This window comes from Pocillopora damicornis, chromosome 13 (genome assembly GCF_964200805.1).
Source record: "Pocillopora damicornis chromosome 13, jaPocDami1.2, whole genome shotgun sequence".
Taxonomy (NCBI): Eukaryota; Metazoa; Cnidaria; class Anthozoa; order Scleractinia; family Pocilloporidae; genus Pocillopora; species Pocillopora damicornis.
The window spans coordinates 16756376-16779990 of record NC_142682.1 but is presented as its reverse complement, the minus strand read 5'-3'; the positions used below and the strand labels follow the sequence as shown (position 1 = coordinate 16779990).

Here is a 23615-nt window from a genome sequence, read left to right as displayed (position 1 = left end):
CCGGTTTCAGTAACTCCTTCAACCCGGTTTGCTTACATCGTGACACATGTAAATAGGTACTTTTGATTGTTTTCCAACCTATTGAAAAGCCAAAATTTGTATTTCTTTAATTTCTTTTGGTTTTTTTGAACGGATAAACTTGATATTTTTGCTCGGTTGCATGAAAATTTTTTATTTTATTCTTTTTCTATGAGCGAATCTTCTGTCTACGATTCATCTGAATGCTTTTGGTAAAGGCTATCACTTTGCATGCATTAACTCTTCTACAATCGGCCAAAGAATAGACTATATTTTTAAATTAAACGGATTATAATATATGAAGTCAAATCTCACGCTTATCTCAGAAATGCAACCATCGTAAAAACTCACCTCTAAAGTTCAATTTTCTTGCATTAAGATTATAACAATTTTAATTTCTAGCTAAGATGTCCTCCGATACGCCTGAGTTGTGAGTAGGTGGAAATAAACGCTTCAATGTTTTACAAAATTTTAAATTAGTATGGTGGAACTCTCTTGATAAAATCGTCGGTGGACCGTGCGAAACTAATTAATGATTTTTCAAAGCTTAAAAATTATACGGCTCAGTTACTACTTCCTTCACGGGGCCTTGTAAACAAGTCAAACTCTTTATTGAATAAAACGCACTAGAGTTGTGCATTCTTGTCAAATTTTTAAACATATTGGATCTACCTATCCTTCTTAGATTTAAGAACTGTCAATATTGAGAGAGCTTCAAACGAACCACGCTTTCTGAGGCAGCTTTTCAAACACTTTAATTTTTTCCCTTGGTAAGTGGGTTGCGAATGTAGCCACACGCCTTATTCAAGGATCCATCTAAATTACATTTTTGACAAAACCAAACTCAGACTTCAGTTAACCATTTTAAGGAGGGGGCAATCCGCGTAAATTGACCTGGAAATTTTCTACTCTCCGAACTCAATTAAAGAACGGTGACTTTCTCTACAATCAGAATTCCCATTTCTTGGGCTTTGACCTCTTCAGGGCCTTCGGTTACGTCCTGTTGCTTTACAAACTTCATCAGTAGTGTGATAGCAGCTCCAGCTATAAGCACTACTCCTGATAAATAAAAGGCTACCGCGTAGGAACCACTCTCGTCCGCCATAAAACCTGTTTCACAAATGACGTAAACATCGTCATGTTAGTGACATTGAGTGTCATAAAATCAAAACCAAAGCAAACATAACAGCCAATCATAGCAGGGCAAATATCTCCCTGAGCCAATGAGAACCCGAAGTAAAAACAAGCAAACTGCCTGAAGCGCGGGTAAAAAAGCGCGGGAAAACACGAGTGATCACGTCGCTCGTGGTTTTCTGTTTTGATCCTGTTTGGTTGAGAACGAATGAATGGCCTTTCCCTTTTGGTTACCAAATCAAATGTTGTGCTTTCCTTCAAGTTGAAGGAAATTTGGCGAGTCGCTATGCACAAATGTTGATCAATGTATCCTGAGATACAAATATAATTAATAAGTTTTATTGTTACAATAAAATATATGCCTGCTTCCCGCTCCCCCCACACCCCTCCAGAAAAAAAGATGATAAAAATTTTTACCGGTCCCAAATGCAAATCTCTCACTGAGTCTCGTATTTGCATACCCACGATAAACTTCGAGAACTCTTCTATCTCCCAATCATACAATTTAGCCCATAATGGCACATGCAACAACTTATATAGTATCACATGATCAATTACGTTAGGACTTATTGTAAAATGATTTTTACCTGCGAGTGGAGGTCCAGTGCCGACTCCAAAACCTACACTAAACATGGCGTAACCCCAGCCTTGATTCACTTTTCTTTGACCGACACAGCCTAAAACAAGGAGGGAAAACTGACCCAGTGCACCGCCGTCCATAAGTCCAAAAACAACAAATATTATCACCAAAGAGTTAAACGTTTTTACAAATGGTAATAATAACACACATATCCCATATATGACCACGGACACTTGATAAAGAAAGAAACGGCTGACGCATCGAAAGTCTCCCAATTTGCAGAACGCGAGGCGGCTGATAACAGACGCTCCAGCGAGGTAAGTGAAGAGTACGAAGGATTTATGTTCAGGAATCTGGAGTTCTTGCTTACAATGTTTGATCTGCAAATATTAATGAGGTTGAGTTATATTAAGTCATTTACTCCGCTTAGAAGAACTGGTTAGAAGTTCTTACTGACAATACTCTTCACTATTTGACAGGTCGCCATTCTCGCTTTTCCTCTCTGGACAACTCTAACGATACACGATCATCATTTAAAGGAAATCTTGCAAATCAAGCGTGACGTAACGGTAATTTTTAGAATTGACCTAATAAGCAGAATCCGTTACATCGCCAAGACTTCCGGCTCTTAAAATTCAGCGAGAAAGTTTGTTAGTCTGACTGAATTGAGAGCGTGGAAAACGGTTTAATCACGTCACTGAGATTATTTCAAATGTCGCGTCCTAGCCACTTGATTCTTGTCTTCGCGTTTCTTTTTTGGCGAACATTTACCATATGGTAACACTTCACACGACACATACAGGAGGGTCTCAATGGTGTTAACAATTAAAAGTAAAACGGCTTAAAACTTTTGCCGTTAGGCGTAAAAATTGACAAGTTTTAACAGTTAGTCGTAAAAAATGTTAATAGTTGAAAAAAGATTTGTTGACAACAGAAAAAAGTGTTAGCCGTAAAATGACCAAAAGAAGGCATCACTCCGTTGAGCCCCACATACGTACAGCGGTCATTCACAGACTTTTGTCGCTCACAACGATAACCCTTGATGTAAGAACAAATTCCAGATTTTCATAGCTTACAGCGATAATCCATTCCAGAGTTTAAAAGCCGTGAACACTCGCACCCCAAATGACCCCAAAAGACTTACCCTCAGAAAGAGGAGAAGAAGATGATTTATGTTCAAGGGATAAAATTACGAAGTGGAAATGGGAAAAGACAACTTACGATGTGTATAACTGGAATGTAGTATCCAAACATAACAATTGTATTTGCAGAGCAAAATACTAAAAATCTGTGGTTCTTCAGTACATGTGGTTCATTCTCCTTCTTGTCTGTTCCAATTCTATCCAGAGTTTGTTCATCACTCTCCTTTGCCCTGTTGACGGGTAGATATAAAGCTGAACACATACCACACATCAAAAACAGACCCGCTATTCCTCGCATGGCCCATCGCCAGCCAAAGGCACTTAGTAGTGCTTGAACAAATTGTGTCATGGCAAACGCAGAAACCGATGTTGCCGATGCGACGAGTCCGACCGCCACAGAACGCCATTTCACAAAATACTTTAAAACGACCAGCATCGATGTGCTATAGATCGTTGTGCTTCCAAACCCCGTCAGGAAGCCATAAGTTGGGTACATCATCCATAGCTGAGCAGAGAATGAAGCCAGGCCTACGCCTATTAAGCTCGACACAGATCCCAGAATGGCGGTAGCCCGGAAGCCGAAACGGTTTGTAACATGGACGCTGAATGGGTTAAGAATGTAGCCACAAGCCGTGTTTAAGGATCCAACCCATGCTAGGAAAAAAAGTAGAAAACATTTGAAATTACACAAGGACGCAGGCTGCAGAGTGGGGTGGGGATAGGGTGACTGACGCGTCTTCATAAAAATTCAGATCATGTTTAGGGTAAATTAAACTAATATCGAACGAGCTAGTATCGATTTAGTCTGTACGTGACTTGGCTTGTTTAATTATTATTACTTTTTTTTGTGGTTTCGCCATAGGATAAGGTGATGAGAAATGTTGAATGGTTTAAGTCAAGGTGACTTTTTTAATTTGTCGACCTTAATTCGAAAAATGATACCATAACTGTATAGATAACAATTTTTGAAAAAACTTTAAACCTCTGGAAACAGGCAGATGACTTTTACTGCAGTGTAGTTTACTCCTAAATACATCCAAACCTTGTGAAATGGTCAATATTGAGCAGATAGTTATATATATTCAGTCCCATAAAAAATAGTTTTAAGTTTGCTACTCATGTTTCGACTTTACTCATCTCATCTTCAGATGCAGTTGCTCGCGTGTTACAATTTGAATTTAATTGAACAAAACGATTTTAATTACGACGTTAGATTACGTGAAATATTTGAAAAAAAATATAGCAGAAGCTCAGAAAGGCAATATTGGTATTTTGAAGTAACCCAGAAAAAGCCAATACAATATATACTAATAAAAAAAACAAAAGTTAAATGTTAATGATAAATATGATAAAAAAATAAATTAAGTTAAAATAGAGAGATAAATCTAATTGTTTCTGGTGTTGGTATTAAGTCGAATTCTTTCATTTAATATTCATGGCCTCTTTCATCTTTATTCGAAATTTAGATGGCAGAATCCAAAATCGCGAAAGATGATTCTGCAGAGCACAAGTCTTGACAAGGTTTAGATGACTGAATTAGATTGCCAGTGCTTGTGGACGTGTGAAACCTTGTCCGATGAAAGGTTCTCACGCACACCCTGCTGTGGCATGGAATCTTCTACGCGAAACATTTTAGCACCTTGTGTCGGACAAAGCTATTCATCTTTCAAGCTGTTTTTTCTTGGTTACCTCAAAATCCTTCTGTTGCCTTCCTGTGATGCCGTTAATATATATTTTATTTACATAGCACACGAATTCATACAAGTATAGTGCAATTCGAGAACGTATTCAAGTTGTAACACGATTATCTTCAACTGAGGATGACTTGAGTAGCGTCGAATTGAAACATGTTTTGCAAACTTAAAAAGGTTTGTGTGTCTTAGAAGTATTATTGTAAGGTAGCTGAAAAACTGATATTACGTAGTCGTTGAGATTCGAAATCTCCTCGTAATGGAAGAAAAAAGTTATTTTGTACGAAAAATTACTCCCACCCCGAATCGTGATACCCAGAACTGCAGGATACCCTGTAGTAAATGTAACAAGCACTTGACGAAAAAAGTCGCAGCTGGGAACAAGGAGAAAAGACCGGCAACAAACTTTCTGCCATTCCCATCCGACAATTTGCAAATATATATCCTAAACGTCGAGAAGGAAAACAAAATTTCAGCTATGATAAAATTGGAAATCCCACCTTAGTTATTTACCTTAAAGTTTTTCTAACGTTATGATCAATAATTAAGAAGATTCCAATACGAACATATCCTTATGAACTCAATCTCCCTCAGACTTAAACGCGTCTGTCGTTGTAGATATGTATCAACATCCGGTAAAACTAAGTTCCACTTACCTGTTTCTTGTCTGTTTGCGTTGAATTCATCCATTAAAGGAGGAAGAAGCAATCCAAAGGCGTATGGACCGCCAGTTGCGATCAGAATAGATAACACGGATGCTGCACAAACCAGGCATGACCAAAAGCTATCAGGACGCCGCTCCATGATGTTATTGACCATTGCTATGTCAGATACTTTCTCACAATATTGGACAAACAAAGAATACGTTATACCTATAACCTCTGACCTCTGCTTACGTCAGTTGAATCTAGAAGTGTCGTCTTCGTGATGATCCCAAAAAAAAGGAAACCTTTCTCCAGAGCTAAAACAGATTCTGTGCTTTACCTTTCGGTTTCCGTACTAAAGAGATCAGATAGTAAATGGGAGAAAGTTGGCCCTACTTCAGGCGCTTTCTAGATAACGGCCTTTGTTCCTCCCCGACAACTGAGAGATTTCGGTGAAAAAAGAAGTTTAAACTCATTACTCAAGCAGCGGCAGGTTAATAAGCCAAGGAAACAGTTATATACGTATTCCGTCCTAACTGAAATCTTGAACTGTAGTTCATATGACTTTTTAAATAGCTGCTTTTAATTGTTTTTGTTCTGGCCTGTTTACGTCTTGTTTGTTTTATGCAGAAGATTTTGTTTTATGCAGAAGATTTTGTTTGTATTTTGTTTTTGTTTGGACTCATTCGTAGTAAATTTTTGCATGCATTGACTTGGAATACTTTACTCCTGCTAACGAGTGAAAAAACAGAGTCTTTCTCCACAACTGAAGGTCCAAATTCTTGAGCGATAATCTCCTTTTCAATAACTTCAATCCAGTAGTGCCGTTGCTAGCAAATTTTGATCTGAGAGGTAAAAATAAATGACATGATGATGAAAAGGGTGAGGTAAGATTCTTGATAAACATGTATCGTCGCGAGTCTCAAGTTACGAGAATTCCAATCCGGTCTGGTCCGTACAACCATGCTACCGAAGCACTTTTCGCGAGTTGGGATTAGGCGCAAGGTTCATATATAGTCCACAGGAGACTTGGGTTGTAAAATTAAAAAGGACTGAAAAGGTAACGTTTCTCACGTAGAAACTCTGCTGATTGCTGTTACAGCTCAGACGTGGTTATTTTCACCGAGCACCCAATTCTGCAGGCTACTCGATTGCTTAAGGTTCAAGACATACTTCAAAAAGCGTACTTACTGTATCTGGTCTACAAATTTTGCTGCCATCATTTTACTATCAAGCGAAATAAGTAAAATTTGGGTTGTGAGCTGCTACATTTTAACTCTCCACATTGCCAAATTAAACGCAGCAAATTACACTTTGCCAGGAGAACTAAGGAATTTACTTATTGTAGAGAAGTTAATTATAGAGATATTGATACCCTGGTCGGATTTCCGGTTCATAGTTCAAATCCTACCTTAAGAAAATTAACTCTAGGAAAAAAAATGAAAAAAAGCTTTCATCTCTAATTAAAATATCTCAGTTCTTAAGATCGAAGACCGAGTATGTTCTAGTTTGATGTCACGAGATAATCACGGTTGAAAGAGTTATCTGAATTAAGATAGGTCTGAAGGTAAAATTACAATAGGTTCGCAAAAATGAGAAATAAAACTCACAATGTGAACAAAGTGGTTATATAAAGAAGGAAAGAAAATCGAAAAAAATCGAGAAACTAAAAGTCGATTCGCTTTAAGAGTGGAAACATCAAACACAAACAATAAGAAGCATTGCAGGTGATGGATAACTTTGAATGGATTTGCCCATTTAGCCAGTCAGCAAACCAGAGGACTGACACCTCATCTGCAGTCATAAATGATGACACAAATGGAAACCTGAGCGGAGACTACCTACAGAATATTTCAATGACGCTGGCCTCCTTGCTCAAGGTACTAGTTATTGTTTAGTCTGCTGAGAAGTGGATAACTTTAAGGGGGATCAAATGTTTTACACTGGGAACGGAGGAGGGATAAGTCGTCGCCAGCAGAGTTTGAAGGGGGAACTATAGGGAATTGCCAGTAAATTAATTTCCAGTGAGGGGGGAGGAGTGGGCCAGATTATTGTTATCGCGACACAATCCAATTCATCCGTTATCTTCAGGCGGTAAATAATTACCGGTCGATAAGTATCTTCAGTTAATGTCTGAAGATGAACGAAATCACTGACTTCTACAAAGGATCTGCAGAGTTGTGCGTTTTAATAATCACAGAGATACATTTGAACGCTTCTTTTCCTGTTAACCAATTGCAAATAAATGGTCTTAAACTCATACAGGTAGTGACAGAACTTTTTTTGTTGTTGTTGTTGTTTTGCTTCTTTTGCACTGTTCTGCATGACAACGTAGTAATAACCACATCCTTCTGGTGGTTGATTTGCCTCAGAATTCGAACTCCTCCTTGTGCTGTGGGCCACCATTTAAACCGACATATATTAAAAGCCATTTTCTTTCACAATCGGAAAACAAACTAGTTTCTGAGGATACGAAATAAATACAGGAAGATATGAAATTGCAATAATACGGTGATGAGTATTATTTTGTGAAATTTTTGTAAATTGACCTGGAAATTTTCTTCTCTCCGAACTCAATTAAAGAACGGTGACTTTCTCTACAATCAGAATTCCCATTTCTTGGGCTTTGACTTCTTCAGGGCCTTCGGTTACGTCTGGTTGCTTTACAAACTTCATCAGCAGTGTGATAGCAGCTCCAGCTATAAGCACTACTCCTGATAAATAAAAGGCTACTGCGTAGGAACCACTCTCGTCCGCCATAAAACCTGTTTCACAAATGACGTAAATAGCAAAGTAAGGATTCAGCATCAAAGCAAGTTAAGAAAGCGAGATCACATCGTGTGAAATTACATCGTCATGTTAGTGACACTGAGTGTCATAAAACCAAAACCAAAGCAAACACAACAGCCAATCATAGCAGGGCAAATATCTCCCTGAGCCAATGAGAACCCGAAGTAAAAACAAACAAACTGCCTGAAGAGCGGGTAAAAAAGCGCGGGAAAACACGAGTGATCAAGTCGCCATTGGTTTTCTGTTTTGATCCTGATTGTTAAAGAATGAATTTGTTTCGTTCCTCTTCATTTTCACCCGTTCCAGTTCCTTTCGGACTTCTTAGTGGTGGTCGCTATGCACAAATGTTAATCAATGTAACCCGAGGTACCAATATAATTAATAAGTTTCATTGTTACAATGAAAAATATGTATGCTTCCCGCTCCCCCCCCCCTCCCTCAGAAAAAAAGGTGATAAAAATTTTTACCGGCGCCAAATGCAAATCTTTCACTGAGTCTCGGATTGCATACCCATGATAACCTTCGGGAACTCTTCTAGTTCCTAATTATTTAATTTAGCCCATAATGGCACATGCAACGACTTGTATAGTATCACATGATCAATAGGACTTATTGTAAATTAATTTTTACCTGCGAGTGGAGGTCCAGTGCCGACTCCAAAACCTACACTAAACATGGCGTAACCCCAGCCTTGATTCACTTTTCTTTGACCGACGCAGCCTAGGACAAGAAGGGAAAACTGACCCAGTGCACCGCCGTCCATAAGTCCAAAAACAACAAATATTATCACCAAAGAGTTAAACGTTTTTACAAATGGTAATGATAACACACATATCCCATATATGACCACGGACACTTGATAAAGAAAGAAACGGCTGACGCATTGAAAGTCTCCCAATTTGCAGAACGCAAGGCGGCTGATAACAGACGCTCCAGCGAGGTAAGTGAAGAGTATGAAGGATTTATGTTCAGGAATCTGGAGTTCTTGCTTACAATGTTTGATCTGCAAATATTAATGAGGTTGAGTTATATTAAGTCATTTACTCCGCTTACAAGAACTGGTTGGAAGTTCTTACTGACAATACTCTTCACTATTTGACAAGTCGCCATTCTCGCTTCTCCTCTCTGGACCACTCTAACGATACACGATCATCATTTAAAGGAAATCTTGCAAATCAAGCGTGACGTAACGGTAAATTTTCGAATTGACCTAATAAGCAGAATCCGTTACATCGCCAAGACTTCCGGCTCTTAAAATTCAGCGAGAAAGTTTGTTAGTCTGACTGAGTTGAGAGCGTGGAAAACGGTTTAATCCTAGAATCCAACGTGAAACGCTAAAACCACTGTTTGAAAATCCAAGGCAAACACCAAATAATTTTAGCTACACTTCTACTTATTATTGAGTATGACCATCACGTCACTGAGATTATTTCAAATGTCGCGTCCTAGCCACTTGATTCTTGTCTTCGCGTTTCTTTTTTCGCGAACATATACCATATGGTAACACTTCACACGACACATACAGGAGGGTCTCAATGGTGTTAACCATTAAACGTAAAACGGCTTAAAAATTTTGCTGTTAGGCGTAAAAATTGACAAGTTTTAACCGTTAGTCGTAAAAAAATTAACAGTTAAAAAAAGGTTTGTTGACAACAGAAAAAAGTGTTAGCCGTAAAATGACCAAAATTTTAACCGTTAGCCTAGAAGGCATCACCGCGTTGAGCCCCACATACGTACAGCGGTCATTCACAGACTTTTGTCGCTCACGTCACAGCGATAACCCTTGATATAAATAAGAACAAATTCCAGATTTTCATAGCTCACAACGATAATCCATTCCAGAGTTTAAAAGCTGTGAACATTCCCACCCCAAATGACCCCCAAAAGACTTACCCTCAGAAAGAGGAGAAGAAGATGATTTATGAAATTAGAAGATCCTCGCAGCTAAGAACACTACTGAAACTAGTAGTTGTAAATAGGACCTGAAAAAAATTCAGGCCCGTACGGGATTTGAACCCATGACCTCTGCGATACCGGTGTAGCGCTCTACCAATTGAGCTAACAAGCCAACTGGGAGCTGGTCAATGAATTGGGTACAAATAAACATCCAAGTGAATGAAGAATTTAGATATATGAAAATTCACATATTTGCACTGCGGTGGAGAGATGAAATTAGAAGATCCTCGCAGCTAAGAACACTACTGAAACTAGTAGTTGTAAATAGGACCTGAAAAAAATTCAGGCCCGTACGGGATTTGAACCCATGACCTCTGCGATACCGGTGTAGCGCTCTACCAAATCCCGTACGGGCCTGAATTTTTTTTCAGGTCCTATTTACAACTACTAGTTTCAGTAGTGTTCTTAGCTGCGAGGATCTTCTAATTTCATCTCTCCACCGCAGTGCAAATATGTGAATTTTCATATATCTAAATTCTTCATTAAGATGATTTATGTTTAAGGGATAAAATTACGAAGTGGAAATGAGAAAAGACAACTTACGATGTGTACAACTGGAATGTAGTATCCAAACATGACAATTGTATTTGCAGAGCAAAATACCAAAAATCGGCGGTTCTTCAGTACATGTGGTTCATTCTCCTTCTTCTTGTCTGTTCCAATTCTATCCGAAGTTTGTTCATCACTCTCCTTCGCCTTGTTGACCGGTAGATATAAAGCTGAACACAAACCGCACATCAAAAACAGACTCGCTATTCCTCGCATGGCCCATCGCCAGCCAAAGGCACTTAGTAGTGCTTGAACAAATTGTGTCATGGCAAACACAGCAACCGATGTTGCCGATGCGACGAGTCCGACCGCCACAGAACGCCATTTCACAAAATACTTTAAAACGACCAGCATCGATGTACTATAGATCGTTGTGTTTCCAAACCCCATCAAGAAGCCATAAGTTGGGTACATCATCCATAGCTGAGCAGAGAATGAAGCCAGGCCTACGCCTATTAAGCTCGAAACAGATCCCAGAATGGCGGTAGCCCGGAAGCCGAAACGATCCGTAACATAGACGCTGAATGGGTTAAGAATGTAGCCACAAGCAGTGTTTAAGGATCCAACCCATGCTAGAAAAAAAGTACAAAACACTTTTAAATTACACAGGACATTGGCTGCAGAGTGGGGTGGGGATAGGGTGACTGACGCGTCTTCATAAAAACTCGGATTATGTCTAGGGTAAATGAAACTGATATCGAACGAGGTAATATCAATTCAGTCTGTACGTGACTAAGCTTGTTTACTTATTATCATTTTTTTGTGGTTTCGCCATATGATAAGGTGATGAAAAATGTTGAATGATTTAAGCCAAGGTGACTTCGAATTTTAACAAAACTTTTTTTGTCGCCCTGAGTTCGAAAAATGATACCATAATTGTATAAATAACAATTTTCGAAAAAAACTTTAAACCTCTGGAAACAGGCAGATGACTTTTACTACAGTGTAGTTTACTCTTAAATACATCCAAACCTTTCAAAAATGGTCAATGTTGAGCAGATAGTTATATATATTTAATCCCATAAAAAAATAGTTTTAAGTTTGTTACTCATGTTTCGACTTTACTCATCTCATTTTCAGATGCAGTCGCTCGTGTTCCAATTTGAATTTAACTGAACAAAACGTTTTTTAATTACGATGTTAGATTACGTGAATTATTTGAAAAAAAATATAGCAGAAGCTCAGAAAGGCAATATTGGTATTTTGAAGTAACCCAGAAAAAGCTTATACAATATATACTAATAAAAAAAAACATAAGTTAAATATTAGTGATAAATTTGATAAAAAAATAAATTAAGTTAAAATAGAGAGATGAATCTAATTGTTTCAGCTGTTAGTATTAATTCGAATTCTTCCATTTAATATTCATGGCCTCTTTCATCTTTATTCGAAATTTAGATGGCAGAATCCAAAATCGCGAAAGATGATTCTGCAGAGCACAAGTCTTGACAAGGTTTAGATGACTGAATTGGATTGCCAGTGCTTGTGGACGTGTGAAACCTTGTCCGATGCAAGGTTCTCAAGTACACCCTGCTGTGGAATGGGATTTTCCACGCGAAACATTTTAGCACCATGTGTCGGACAAAGCTTTGCATGTTTCAAGCTCTTTTTTCTTGATTACCTCAAAATCCTTCTGTTACCTTCCTGTGATGCCTAATATATATATTTTATTTACATAGTTCACGAATTCATACAAGTATAGTGCAATTCGAGAACGTATTCAAATTGTAACACGATTATCTTCAACTGAGGATGACTTGAGTAGCGTCGAATAGACCTTTTCACAGTTCCCAGCGCCATATTGGACGTGCAACCGCGCACACGTGAGAACGAGACTGGGGTTGACTTGCGTTAAATCTCTGTGAGCGCTTTAGGTGAAATTCGTCAGTGGGAAGTAAAATTATTCGATTTTTAAGGGAAATGGATGATCCTAGCCGAAATCTCGATAAAGCTAATTTTCCTCCCGAAAAGAAAGGAAAGCAGTGTGCCGCTTTTGGTTATTCGAATACATTTTATGGCCCTAATGGTTTGCCTACGAGCTTTCACTTCTTCAAGTTTATGCACGGAGGCATGTATTTTTGCTAAGTATTTATCGTTCTATACTTATCTTATTCTCTGTGAATTATGGATGAGGATAACGATTGTTGCAAAATTAGTACAAATTTTCTATTAGGTACCTAAATTGTTTTAAGTTCGATAGAGTTTTTTTTTTTCTAACAGAGAAAATCTCGGAAAGTAATTGCTTTTAATAGAATAACCAAGACACTGGCAAACCCAGGAAACTGACACAAATTTGGTAGTAATTGTGACAAAAGTAGTTTTCAGTAATTGTTGTTTTTGTTTTTTATGATAGCATAGTAATCCAATACGGATACCATATCGAACTCCCTGCAATGCGTTCCTCTAAACACGATGTGGCGATATTTTCGTGAAACAACAGGGTAATCGTAAAGCTGAATGAAATTTGTCTCGGGTAAATTACGGAGATCGCTCGACCATCCAAGGGTTGAAATCCTTACCATAGTTTCTTCCTATCTGAAGTCGCTCTGGCTTTGTTCTAGGTCCTGGACATCTGTAAGAAGTTCTCGGTTTTCTCCACTACTGGATGGAAGGACGCGTTACATCAGCAAAGCATAAACTTTCAACACTAAGTCGGCTCTAATTCCACCCGTCGATTTTGAATTAGATTTTAAAATCTCCCTGAGATCTTTTGCTTCGAGTTTCTGGATGTCATCTAATGACGAAATTTCCATATTGTTGTATTAAAGAACTATTTTGAAGGGAGAAATCGCATTGAAAAGTGCATTAGAACGTGAAATGTCAGCAGATGAGCTGTTTGAAAGAACCGCCGGGTCAACCCCAGCCTCTTTATCGAATGTGCGCGGTTACTAATCCAATGTGGCGCCGGGAACTGTAAAAAGTCTATTGAAGCATGTTTTGCAAACTTAAAAAAGTTATGTGTCTTAGAAGTGTTATTGTAAGGTAGCTGAAAAACTGATATTACGTAGTCGATGAAATTCAAAATCTCCTCGTAATGGAAGAAAAAAGTCATTTTGTACGAAAAATTACTCCCACCCCGAGTCGTGATACCCAGAACTACAGGATACCCTGTAGTAAATGTAACAAGCACTTGACGAAAAGAGTCGCAGCTGGGAACAAGGAGAAAAGACCGGCAACAAACTTTCTGCCATTCACATCCGACAATTTGCAAATTTGCAAATATATATCCTAAACGTCGACAAGGAAAACAAAATTTCAGCGATGATTATGCTGAAATTATACTTGCCCATACCATTTCGCTATGGTATGGGCAAGTACTGGAGCATTATCCAGGGCACAAAGGACCACCTACCAGCGTCAAAAGTCGTGACGTGATCAACCCTGCCATGGCTAAGGAGGTGTTTCAGTTGTTTGATATATCTGTGTCGATATATACCTAAGCGATGGCGAGCACAAACACGCGTACGTAATGTTTTCACTTCTTCATGAGACAAACGGCCCTTTGCGGGATGATCTCATATTCTTTCAAGTTTGCACGCGACAAAAAACAATTTTCTGATGTGTAGTTACATCATCTCGACATTCATACAGAAACATTGTCTCCGTGCGACCATGTGAGGATCCGCAGTCCAGGAGACCCTCTTTTGACTAAGTACAGGCATCCGCCATGATTACCTGGTTGTTTCTATTTTTACATCCGCTGACCCCTGTAAGCGCTGACCCGCAACGTCCGTTGGAATGTAACGAGATACATGCAGCCCACCAAAGTACTAAATGGACACTATCTGAGGTTAATTTTCACCTGAATTCATCATCATTCATGGCAATAATATAAAACTGTTTCACTTCAGGATTTCTGGCGGCGGAAGAGTTGTTTTTTTACTTATATTCTACGCAGTTGCTTGGATTCCGCCGTAGTTTGGAGAAATGAGTGCTGTCACGCGATAACATTTCCAAGATTCAACTCAACTCAGCAGATGGTAAATGTAAATTATTTTCTTTTCCTACCCATTTTCCATCTTCCTTTCTCTTTTAATACCACATCATTCTATTTAGGATGGTATTTGAGCGCCTAGCAAGGTTTAAAGTGACATTTACCAAGTACGTACTTGTTACGTAACAAGTTCACGGCGCTATATTTTTAGTTTAAAGCGAAACTGAAGCAAAAGAAATTCATTTTAAATAGTAATAGGTAACCTCTACTTGGAAGATAAAAATCTGCCGATTTTAATTTTTAGCCAGAAACCATCGGTCGTTTCTCAGGCGCAGGGTCTCTTTAAACGCGTCTGTCGTTGTAGATATGTATCGACATCCGGAAAAACTAACACAGTTCCACTTACCTGTTTCTTGTCTGGTTGCGCTGAATTCATCCATTAAAGGAGGAAGAAGCAATCCAAAGGCGTATGGACCGCTAGTTGCGATCAGAATAGATAACACGGATGCTGCACAAACCAGGCATGACCAAAAGCTATCAGGACGCCGCTCCATGATGTTATTAACCATTGCTATGTCAGATACTTTCTCACAATATTGGACAAATAAAGAATGCGTTATACCTATAATCTCTGACCTCTGCTTACGTCAGTTGAATCTAGAAGTGTCGTCTTTCGTGATGATCCCTGACAAACGGAAACCTTTCTCCAGATTTAAAACAGATTCTGTGCTTTACCTTTCGGTTTCCGTACTAAAGAGATCAGATAGTAAATGGGAGAAAGTTGTCCCTACTTCAGGCGCTTTTTAGATAACGGCCTTTGTTCCTCCCCGACAACGGAGAGATTTCGGTGAAAAAAGAAGTTTACACAGCGTGAAATTATAAATTTACAAATCCGTAAAGATGCCGTAAAGTAAGCGTTAAGATCCTCCTTACGCGTCTTTACGAACTTCTTTACACTCTCGTAAAGAATGTCGTTACGCATTGAAAGCGATAGTACGTAAAAGATCACAGAGGGAGACTAAAAACGTTATCGTTACGTGCCTTGTAAAAAGTGGTATAGAGGATATTTACGATACAGTAAATAATTTGAACCCGGGGGTAACATGTAATAGTGTAGTTTGATCGTCCAGGTGAGTGTAGTCCTGAGAAGGACTGTTGTCGGTAACAGCAGTCTTTCTCAGGACTACACTCACGCGGACGATCAAACTACACTATTAAATATTTACGGCGACTGTAAAGCGATCTTTACGCGTTATTAAACTATCGTAAATGGGCAATATTTACATGCCCATTTGTCATTTTGCAGTTGTCTGAATTTTTTGGCAACATTCTCTTTGCTAATCAGACCATAACAAATGTGAGCTCGTGACAACATCGACGTAATGCGCTATATTAGTGCGTATTGCCAAAAGTCGTATCGAGAACGTTTGCGATATTTTACGCTTCTGTAAAACGATGCCGTACATGCCTTTCAAGGACTGACCTATATATAACAACACGTGTTTTATACATTGAAATTTATTTTACTGTCATAACTCTTTAGCTTGATTTTGTAATTTTCACAGTAACGTAGCCAGAGGTTTATATACACGGGAAAGAACGGAAAAATACAAATATCATAAATATAAATATTTTTACATAGTTATACAAAATGTCTCATTGGTTTCGCACAGCTTGTAGGCACATGGACCCTTGAGTTACCTTTCTTTGATTTCGTTTCCTTGCTGCCCGAGTTGTTCTCGGCGACAAGTTTACAAGAAGAGTCCGCTTTGTTTGAAAGCTCTTCGAACTTTAAGGCATTTTCTTCATCGCGCTGCCTCAATTGCTCTCTTAATGATTGGTTTTCTTTCAAAGAATCGTCCAGTAAAACTGTCGCTCACGCTGATGTGGTCGGAAATTCTTGACATTTTGAAAGAAAAAGAGTCCACTGATCACTTCAGACGCCAAAAGTAAAGCCAGGAGTAATCGCAAACGACGCCAAAAGGACGCTAATATTCGCGCCATGAATACAAATATATGATGTCTCGCCTTCTGATAGGCTCATTGCAGTCTCGTGAACACGACCCTTTGTCAAACAGTAACGAACTTGTCGGAAGAATCGCCCGAATTAAAGACTTAATTTAGTGTCAACAACTGAGTTGAAAACGTAAATTAGCCACCGTAAAGAGTTAAAAGGCTGACGTTTCGAACATTAGCCCTTCATCAGAGCGATTGACGAAGGCCTAACGCTCAAAACGTCAGCCTTTTAACTCTTTACGGTAGCTAATTTACGTTTTCAACTCAGTTGTTAACACTGAGTTACCTGTTATAATCTACCTCCGATCTGCGGCAGCCTCTTTTCTATGTATTTTCGTCTCCAGGAACTCTTCATAAACGTTCCGAGGACTAAAACAATGCTAGAACCATTGACAGTCGGATCTTAAAGTTCGACAAGCTTATTACAAACATTAGAGCATCACGCTTCCACACGTCACTGCAGGGTCCATTTATGGGAAAAAAACATGATTGTCTCATCACGACAACTCCCTGATCATCATTTTCAAAGCGCGTTAAAAGATGCGGAAAGAGAATTAAAAGCACGTTAAGACTGGTTGTGCAAAGGAAAAGTTAAAGGTCGTTGAGGAACACTCAAGATTCGTAAAGAGAATTAAATGGCACGTAAAGACTGATTTTGCGTAAAGAATGTTAAAGAATGTTAAAGGTTCGTAAAGAACAGTGAGTAAAGATGCGTAAAGAACATTGAGTAAAGATGCGTAAAGAACATTAGAGACGCGTAAAGTGTTAAAAGCGAAACTGGTCAAAATACCTCGGTAATTCGACTGAAGATGGACGAGCCATGATTATTTCACTTCTTTGAGTATTTCTCCAAATAGAAAGTGGTTAATTATATCCATCTTGATCCTAATCCTTTACGAACATTTAATATCCTTTACGCAGTCTTTACGCTTTCTCGGCAATTACGGAACGCGGAACTGGTCCATAAAGAAGAGGCTTTATATTTACGTTTCTTTACGCAAGAGTTAAAGATGCGTAAATTTGCGATTTCATGCTGTGTTAAACTCATTACTCAAGCAGCGGCAGGTTAATAAGCCAAGGAAACAGTTATGTACGTATTCCGTCCTGACTGAAATCTTAAACTGTAATTCATAATGACTTTTTAAATTAATTGCTGTTTTTAATTGTTTTTGTTTTCGCTTGTTTACGTCTTGTTTGTTATGTGCGGAAGATTTTGTTTGTATCACAACAAAATTTAGCTGACCCCCCTCTTGGACTATGTTGTATCATAATGCTCCCTCTCATTAGTAGTAAATTTTTGCATGCACTGACTTGGAATACTTTACTTCTGCTAACGAGTTAAAGAACAGAGACTTTCTCCACAACTGAAAGTCCAAATTCTTGAGGAATAGTTTCCTTTTCAATGTCTTCAATCCAGCAGTGCCGTTGCTGGCAAATTTTGATCTGAGAGGTAAAAATAAATGACATGATGGTGGAAAGGGTGAGGTAAGATTCGTGATAAACATGTATCGTCGCGAGTCTCAAGTTACGAGAATTTCAAACCGGTCTGGTCCGGTTCGTTCCGATGCCCGTACAACCACGCTACCGAAGCACTTTTCGCGAGTTGGGCACTAGGTTCATACATTTAGACCTGTGCTGTTGGCGGTTTTTTGCGAATTTTTAAGCACGGAGCGGAGAATGCACAGGAGACTTGCGTTGTAAAATTAAAACAATAAGAAGCATTGCAGGCGATGGATAACTTTGAAAAGATTTGCCCATCTAGCCAGTCAGCAAATCAGGGGACTGAAACCTCATCTGCAGTCATAAATGATGACACAAATGGAAACCTGAGCGGAGGATACCTACAGAAATATTTCAATGGCGCTGGCCTCCTTGCTCAAGGTACTAGTTATTGTTTATTAATCTGCTGAGAAGTGGATAACTTGGGGGGGGGGGGATCACATGTTTTACACTGGGAACGGAGGAGGGATAAGTCTTCGCCAGCAGAGTTTGAAGAGGGGACTATAGGGAATCGCCAGTAAATTAATTGCCAATGAGGGGGGAGGGGTGGGCTAGATTAATGTTACGCGACACAATCCAAATCCTCCGTTATCCTCAGGCGGAAATAATTACCGGTCGATAAGTATCTTCAGTTAATGTCTGAAGATGAACGAAATCACTGACTTTTACAAAGGATCTGCAAAGTTGTGCGTTTTAACAATCACAGAGATACATTTGAACGCTTCTTTTCCTGTTAACCAATTGCAAATAAATGGTCTTAAACTCATACAGGTAGTGACAGAACTTTTTTTGGCCATTTTCTTTCACAATCGAAAAACAAACTAGTTTCTGAGGATACGAGATAAATACAGGAAGATATGAAATTGCAATAATACGATGATAAGTATTGTTTTGTGAAATTAAAAGAAAAATGAACAGCTTCAAAAAGTCTAAGATCTAAAGCGTTTAAAACTCACGAAGTAAGGTAGTTCATAACATGGCTTCGGGTTGAAGTCTATCTTTTGCGTCTAAACATCTTTTTATTAGGTTGCCAAAATCAAAACACGTCTCAAGTCCTTGGCCTTGAATTGTAGTCAATGATAACATTGTGTTAAACTGATCCTCTCGCACTCTTGTCTATAGTACTTACTATATCGTGGCCCATGAGATGCACTTAGGACGTATTTGAAGGTATTGACCCTCCTCTCAGTTCTGGAGCTATAGACATCTGCTAACTGCACTTAAAATAATGTGGATCCCTCATTTCTACTCAGATGTTGCTCAAGTTTTGTTATCTTTATAATTGTCCGCCACCACGCGCTATTGTTTTGGTGTGGAAGCTAAATCTTCATCTAGTCCAAACACACTTGACGCACTGAGATGGAGGTCACTTGGAAAATCGAGTGAAAGTTAGCTAACAGCAGGGGCATTTTGTGATTGACTGTTATAAATAAAACAAAGTAACCACAAGGAGCCCATGAGATCTCAAAGTAAATATATGTTTTAGCGATCTTATACTCACTTAAGGGTGAAAACAGGTTGCAGTTAGCTTTATTGCTTTGTATCTGAATGGCTGGGGGAATGGTGTGAGGTTTATGGACAAATCACATAGTGAAGTGAGGCAACACTAACGCAGATTGTAGAGATAACGCAAGTGGTGGCGGGCAATTATGAAGATAACTCAGATTACTCTAGCTGCTCAAATGAATACCACTCTATATTCAACACATTGAGGTTTGAGTTATCTCTAGGACGATGAGCAAAATCTTCACCGAAGATTCAAACGATCAGGCTGCGGGAACCTTCAAAGGATGCGAATCCAAATGTCAGCCGGACAGCTGCTTGTCTTGGGTGGTGTGTGCTGCATCAACGATGTCGATAGCCATCACTGCTGCTATATCGTACAGCTTTGGGTTATTGCTCCCCCCTTTGACGGAGAGCTTTGAGGAAACGCGACAAGCCATAGGTAAAATGACTTACAAAACCTCGCTCTTTTTTTATTCAAAGACGTAGAATTCGTTGTTGAATTAAAGCTCGTCTTCCTTGCAGCCATGAGAGCAGTTCTGGACGAAGTTTTCTTTCTATCTAAGGAGCATTGTTATTTTCTTAGATCTGGTGTGTTCTATTCAGTACTTACCGAGTAATTTACATTCCGAGTTTCACACCATCTCACCATAAACCGTGAGGGTGATTTGGCGTAATTCATCAGTTATTCCATTACTGGGCGTTGGATATGAGATGGTAAATGGCCAACGAGGTGCGTAGCGCCGAACTGAGTACAACTAATCTCGTATCAACAAGTGCGAATGGAATGATTGTTTTATTATCAAATTTTTATTAAATCCTGAACGCTTGGATATTTGGGGCTCTTTTTCAGCATCGCAACAGTTGGCGTAGTGCATTTCCATAGAGGGTGACTTGGAATATGAGCTGATAACTGGAATCGAGTGAACCAATCAGAAAACTAGAACTATAATATTCGGAGTCGAAAATTATTTCGGTTTGGGAAGAAGAAAAAACTTACCCTATCGAAGTGTTTGTCTCACCTCTATATATATATACAAGCCTGTGCTCCGTAGCCATCTAATAAATTTTTCCCCCATGCTAGCATGTCTGCCTTTCGACATTATCGTCGAAACAAGCGTCGAATTCCTTGCGAACGGATTTCTTAAAATTGAACTTAAGGTTCACTCTCATGGCTATGCTGGCTTCTTTATTTCATTATTTGTGTCAGTTTTTCGTTACTCTGGTGGTCTTTGTCTTTATTTAGTCCCCCAGAACAATAATGATTTGGTTTATGAGCGAGTCACCTCGCCGAAACATCTCCCTATTGGATCGTATAGTTTAGTCATAATACATGTGAATCACCTTCAACGCCAAAGACAATTAAAAAATGAAACACATTCCAAAAGATACTTGATAATAACTCTTAAATTGTATTAAAAGCACTATATGGTGAGTAGGCAAATTTTTAATTCGAAGTTTAAGAATGCTATCCACAATTTCATTTTCTCTCCAGCTTGGATCGGTTCTTTGTACATGGCGAGCGGTTGCATCTTCAGCCCCGCAGGTTGCTTCATCAGCGATCGTTTTGGTCACAGGTTCACCGCCGTCATGGGTTCGTTTCTCGGGGTAGTCGGGTTCTTTCTTGCCTCGTTTTCCTCAAAACTTTGGATGATGTACCTAACGTTTGGTGTTTTATCAGGCATTGGGCATGTGATGGTTTACAACTCCTGTTACTTGATGGTTCTTCTCTATTTTGTCAAATGGCGCTCGGTGGCTGTCGGTATTGTTTCGTCGGCACCGGCCATTGGAATGTTCGTGACCACCCTGGTCACGCAGTTTGTATTAGACAAGTGGGGATGGCAATGGACAATAAAAGTGTTCGGTTTGCTAAATTTGATTTGTGGCTTGTGTTCAACTGTCTTTGTACCCCTCGATAATGGCCTCGACGAAATCTCTGACAGCGAATTTACGACTCGCAAGTCGAGGAAGAAAGAAGCAGCAAGTCAACGAAGCTCGCTTCTTGGGAACTATCCATTTGTAATCATATCAACGTCACTATCTGTGGTTCATTTCAGCTATTTCGTACCAATCATGCACATAGTAAGTAAACGTCTCCTTTTTAAGTTGAAAAATTTTTTTATGTCACTCTTCGGCTGACTGTTGTAAAAACCTAAACCAAACTAATCCCAGTTACAAATTAGTACTCAGTGCGAGGTAACAGGAAGGAAATTACCTGAGCGCGGGAAAACGCAGGCAAGGTGACAAGTGACATCTCGACATCTTAAAGCAAAGAGGAAAGAGGAAAGAAATTAAGGCAGTCAAATATGGGAATATTCGTTCGTTAAACACCAAATGTCTAGAGATCAAATGGTCAGTTTTTAACCCACGGGGCGGCGCAACCTGAAACTTGAACTGAGGTTCCTTTGCCATTTTTAGTCCGTAATCGATTTTTATATCAAAAAGCATAAAAAAAAAGTCTTCAGTCCAACTCATTATTCCCGCACGAAGCGCGATCCTGATAATGCGATTAGTGACAATATCTCGTGAATCTGTGTTCCCAACTTCTTTTGCATCTATTCCTTCTCCTTTGTTACGACTTCAGGTAAAGCATTGCAAACAAGAGCTTCGTATACCTGGAAACAAAGCCTCCATGCTGTATACCTACATGGGAATAACTTCCTTCATAAGTCGCCATCTATTTTGCAAGCTGGGAGACTTAAAGTATCTGAACAGATTCCATCTGTATCAAGGGGGTATGACTATAAGTGGGCTGTGTGTACTTTGCTTACCACTGGCAAGATCGTTTGGATCGATTGCAGCGATATTTACAGTTTTTGGACTGATGAATGGAGCAATGAATGGCCAATATGCCTTGCTGCTTTTGGAATGCACAGGACGACGCCAAGTCAACCGAGCTTGGGGATATATGATGCTCTTTTCCGGTTTAAGCGTTGGCCTCGGTTCTCCCATAGCTGGTGAGCTCCATTGTTCTGGCTTTAATATTTGTTTGCCTGACTGATAGAAAGTCAAACTTACTTCAGGAGTCCTAGCTTGTTTTACCTTCGAGATAGGGGCATTCCGAACTGAAAATTCCGCAATGAATCTGATAAGTCTTTTGACCAAGATGAAACACTACGTCAGAACAGCCATGAAAAATTTTTCGCAAGAATTTGACAATGATTATTGCTGCAATGTTTTTTAATTTCATCACGGTTGAGAACAAGATCATGCATGCATAAACCAAGCTTGCGCATGTACTGCATTCTCAGAACTTTTAAATTTGTTTTATCTCAATGTATCTGCTCATTTCTAACAGGTCTGATGGCAGACGAGCTCGGCTCGTACATCACCCCATTTTACACGGCAGGGGCAATACAAATCGCAGGGGCGTCGGTCACTTCATTGATGACTTGCGTTAAACGAGGATTACCACAAGAGGCCGAAACACAAGCATCCATTGACGAAGAACTTTTGGTTACAGAAAAGCTTACAGTCGTTTAGAAATGGTCTAGGTATAGATTCGAGCAATGAATCCATCGTGAGACCATGGAAAGAACAACCTAGAACTTTTTCAAATCATTTTTGTTGCCAAGAGCAAACTTAGCACATGCGTTTGAAGATTGCACTAATTTCTCGACGAAATATAGAAATCAACTGATACTAACTGCAAGTGAAACAAAAAGAAAGTAAATACCAACCTGTTCCAGGCGTTCAGTCAGGCGCGTCACTCGACCCATTGGGGGCCCGTTTTTCAAAGGACCTGGTAACTTAACGGGCCCGCAAAACTGTTCCGTTTTCATTCAAGATGGGGTTTAGAATGTTTTGAAAATTATGCAATAAAACTATCATCTGAACAAACAAAATGGACTGGTTAGGGTGCCATAACCATATGCCTTTCTATTTTTGAATTTTGATTTTAAAATGTAGCTTTGGGCCCGACCGATAAGTTAACGGAACTTTCGAGAAACGGGACCCACTGGTGGGGGCCCGTTTCTCGAAAGTCCCGGTTACTTAACGGGCCCGTAAAGCTTAGCTTAAAGAGAGTACAAAGCTTAGAGCTGAGCTAAAGCTGTCACGCCATCTGCCAAATTGTATCATGTTCGACTTTTTCATACACCTTGAGTAGTTTGATTTCCGATTGCCATGTTAAAAAAAAATGCGTGTTTTGTTACCACA

The 23615-nt window shown here is 39.3% G+C and overlaps 3 protein-coding genes across 3 annotated transcripts; 1 reads left to right on the top strand and 2 right to left on the bottom strand.

Moving 5' to 3' along the window:
• Positions 1 to 158: 158 nt before the first annotated feature.
• LOC113681125 (monocarboxylate transporter 10) lies at positions 159 to 5657 on the bottom strand. Its single transcript, XM_089192286.1, has 4 exons — positions 5222 to 5657; positions 2954 to 3528; positions 1740 to 2112; positions 159 to 1128 (listed from the first exon to the last, which is right to left on the bottom strand). The coding sequence occupies exons 1-4, from the start codon at positions 5382 to 5384 to the stop codon at positions 941 to 943; spliced, it is 1299 nt and encodes a 432-aa protein (XP_089048412.1). The 5' UTR covers positions 5385 to 5657; the 3' UTR covers positions 159 to 940.
• A 1759-nt stretch (positions 5658 to 7416) lies between these two features.
• LOC149035732 (monocarboxylate transporter 10-like) lies at positions 7417 to 15273 on the bottom strand. Its single transcript, XM_089192287.1, has 4 exons — positions 14845 to 15273; positions 10499 to 11076; positions 8630 to 9002; positions 7417 to 7974 (listed from the first exon to the last, which is right to left on the bottom strand). The coding sequence occupies exons 1-4, from the start codon at positions 15005 to 15007 to the stop codon at positions 7787 to 7789; spliced, it is 1302 nt and encodes a 433-aa protein (XP_089048413.1). The 5' UTR covers positions 15008 to 15273; the 3' UTR covers positions 7417 to 7786.
• A 4415-nt stretch (positions 15274 to 19688) lies between these two features.
• Positions 19689 to 23261, top strand: LOC149035731 (monocarboxylate transporter 13-like). Its single transcript, XM_089191329.1, has 4 exons — positions 19689 to 19899; positions 20953 to 21539; positions 22042 to 22414; positions 22756 to 23261. The coding sequence occupies exons 1-4, from the start codon at positions 19689 to 19691 to the stop codon at positions 22938 to 22940; spliced, it is 1356 nt and encodes a 451-aa protein (XP_089047455.1). The 3' UTR covers positions 22941 to 23261.
• Positions 23262 to 23615: the final 354 nt, after the last annotated feature.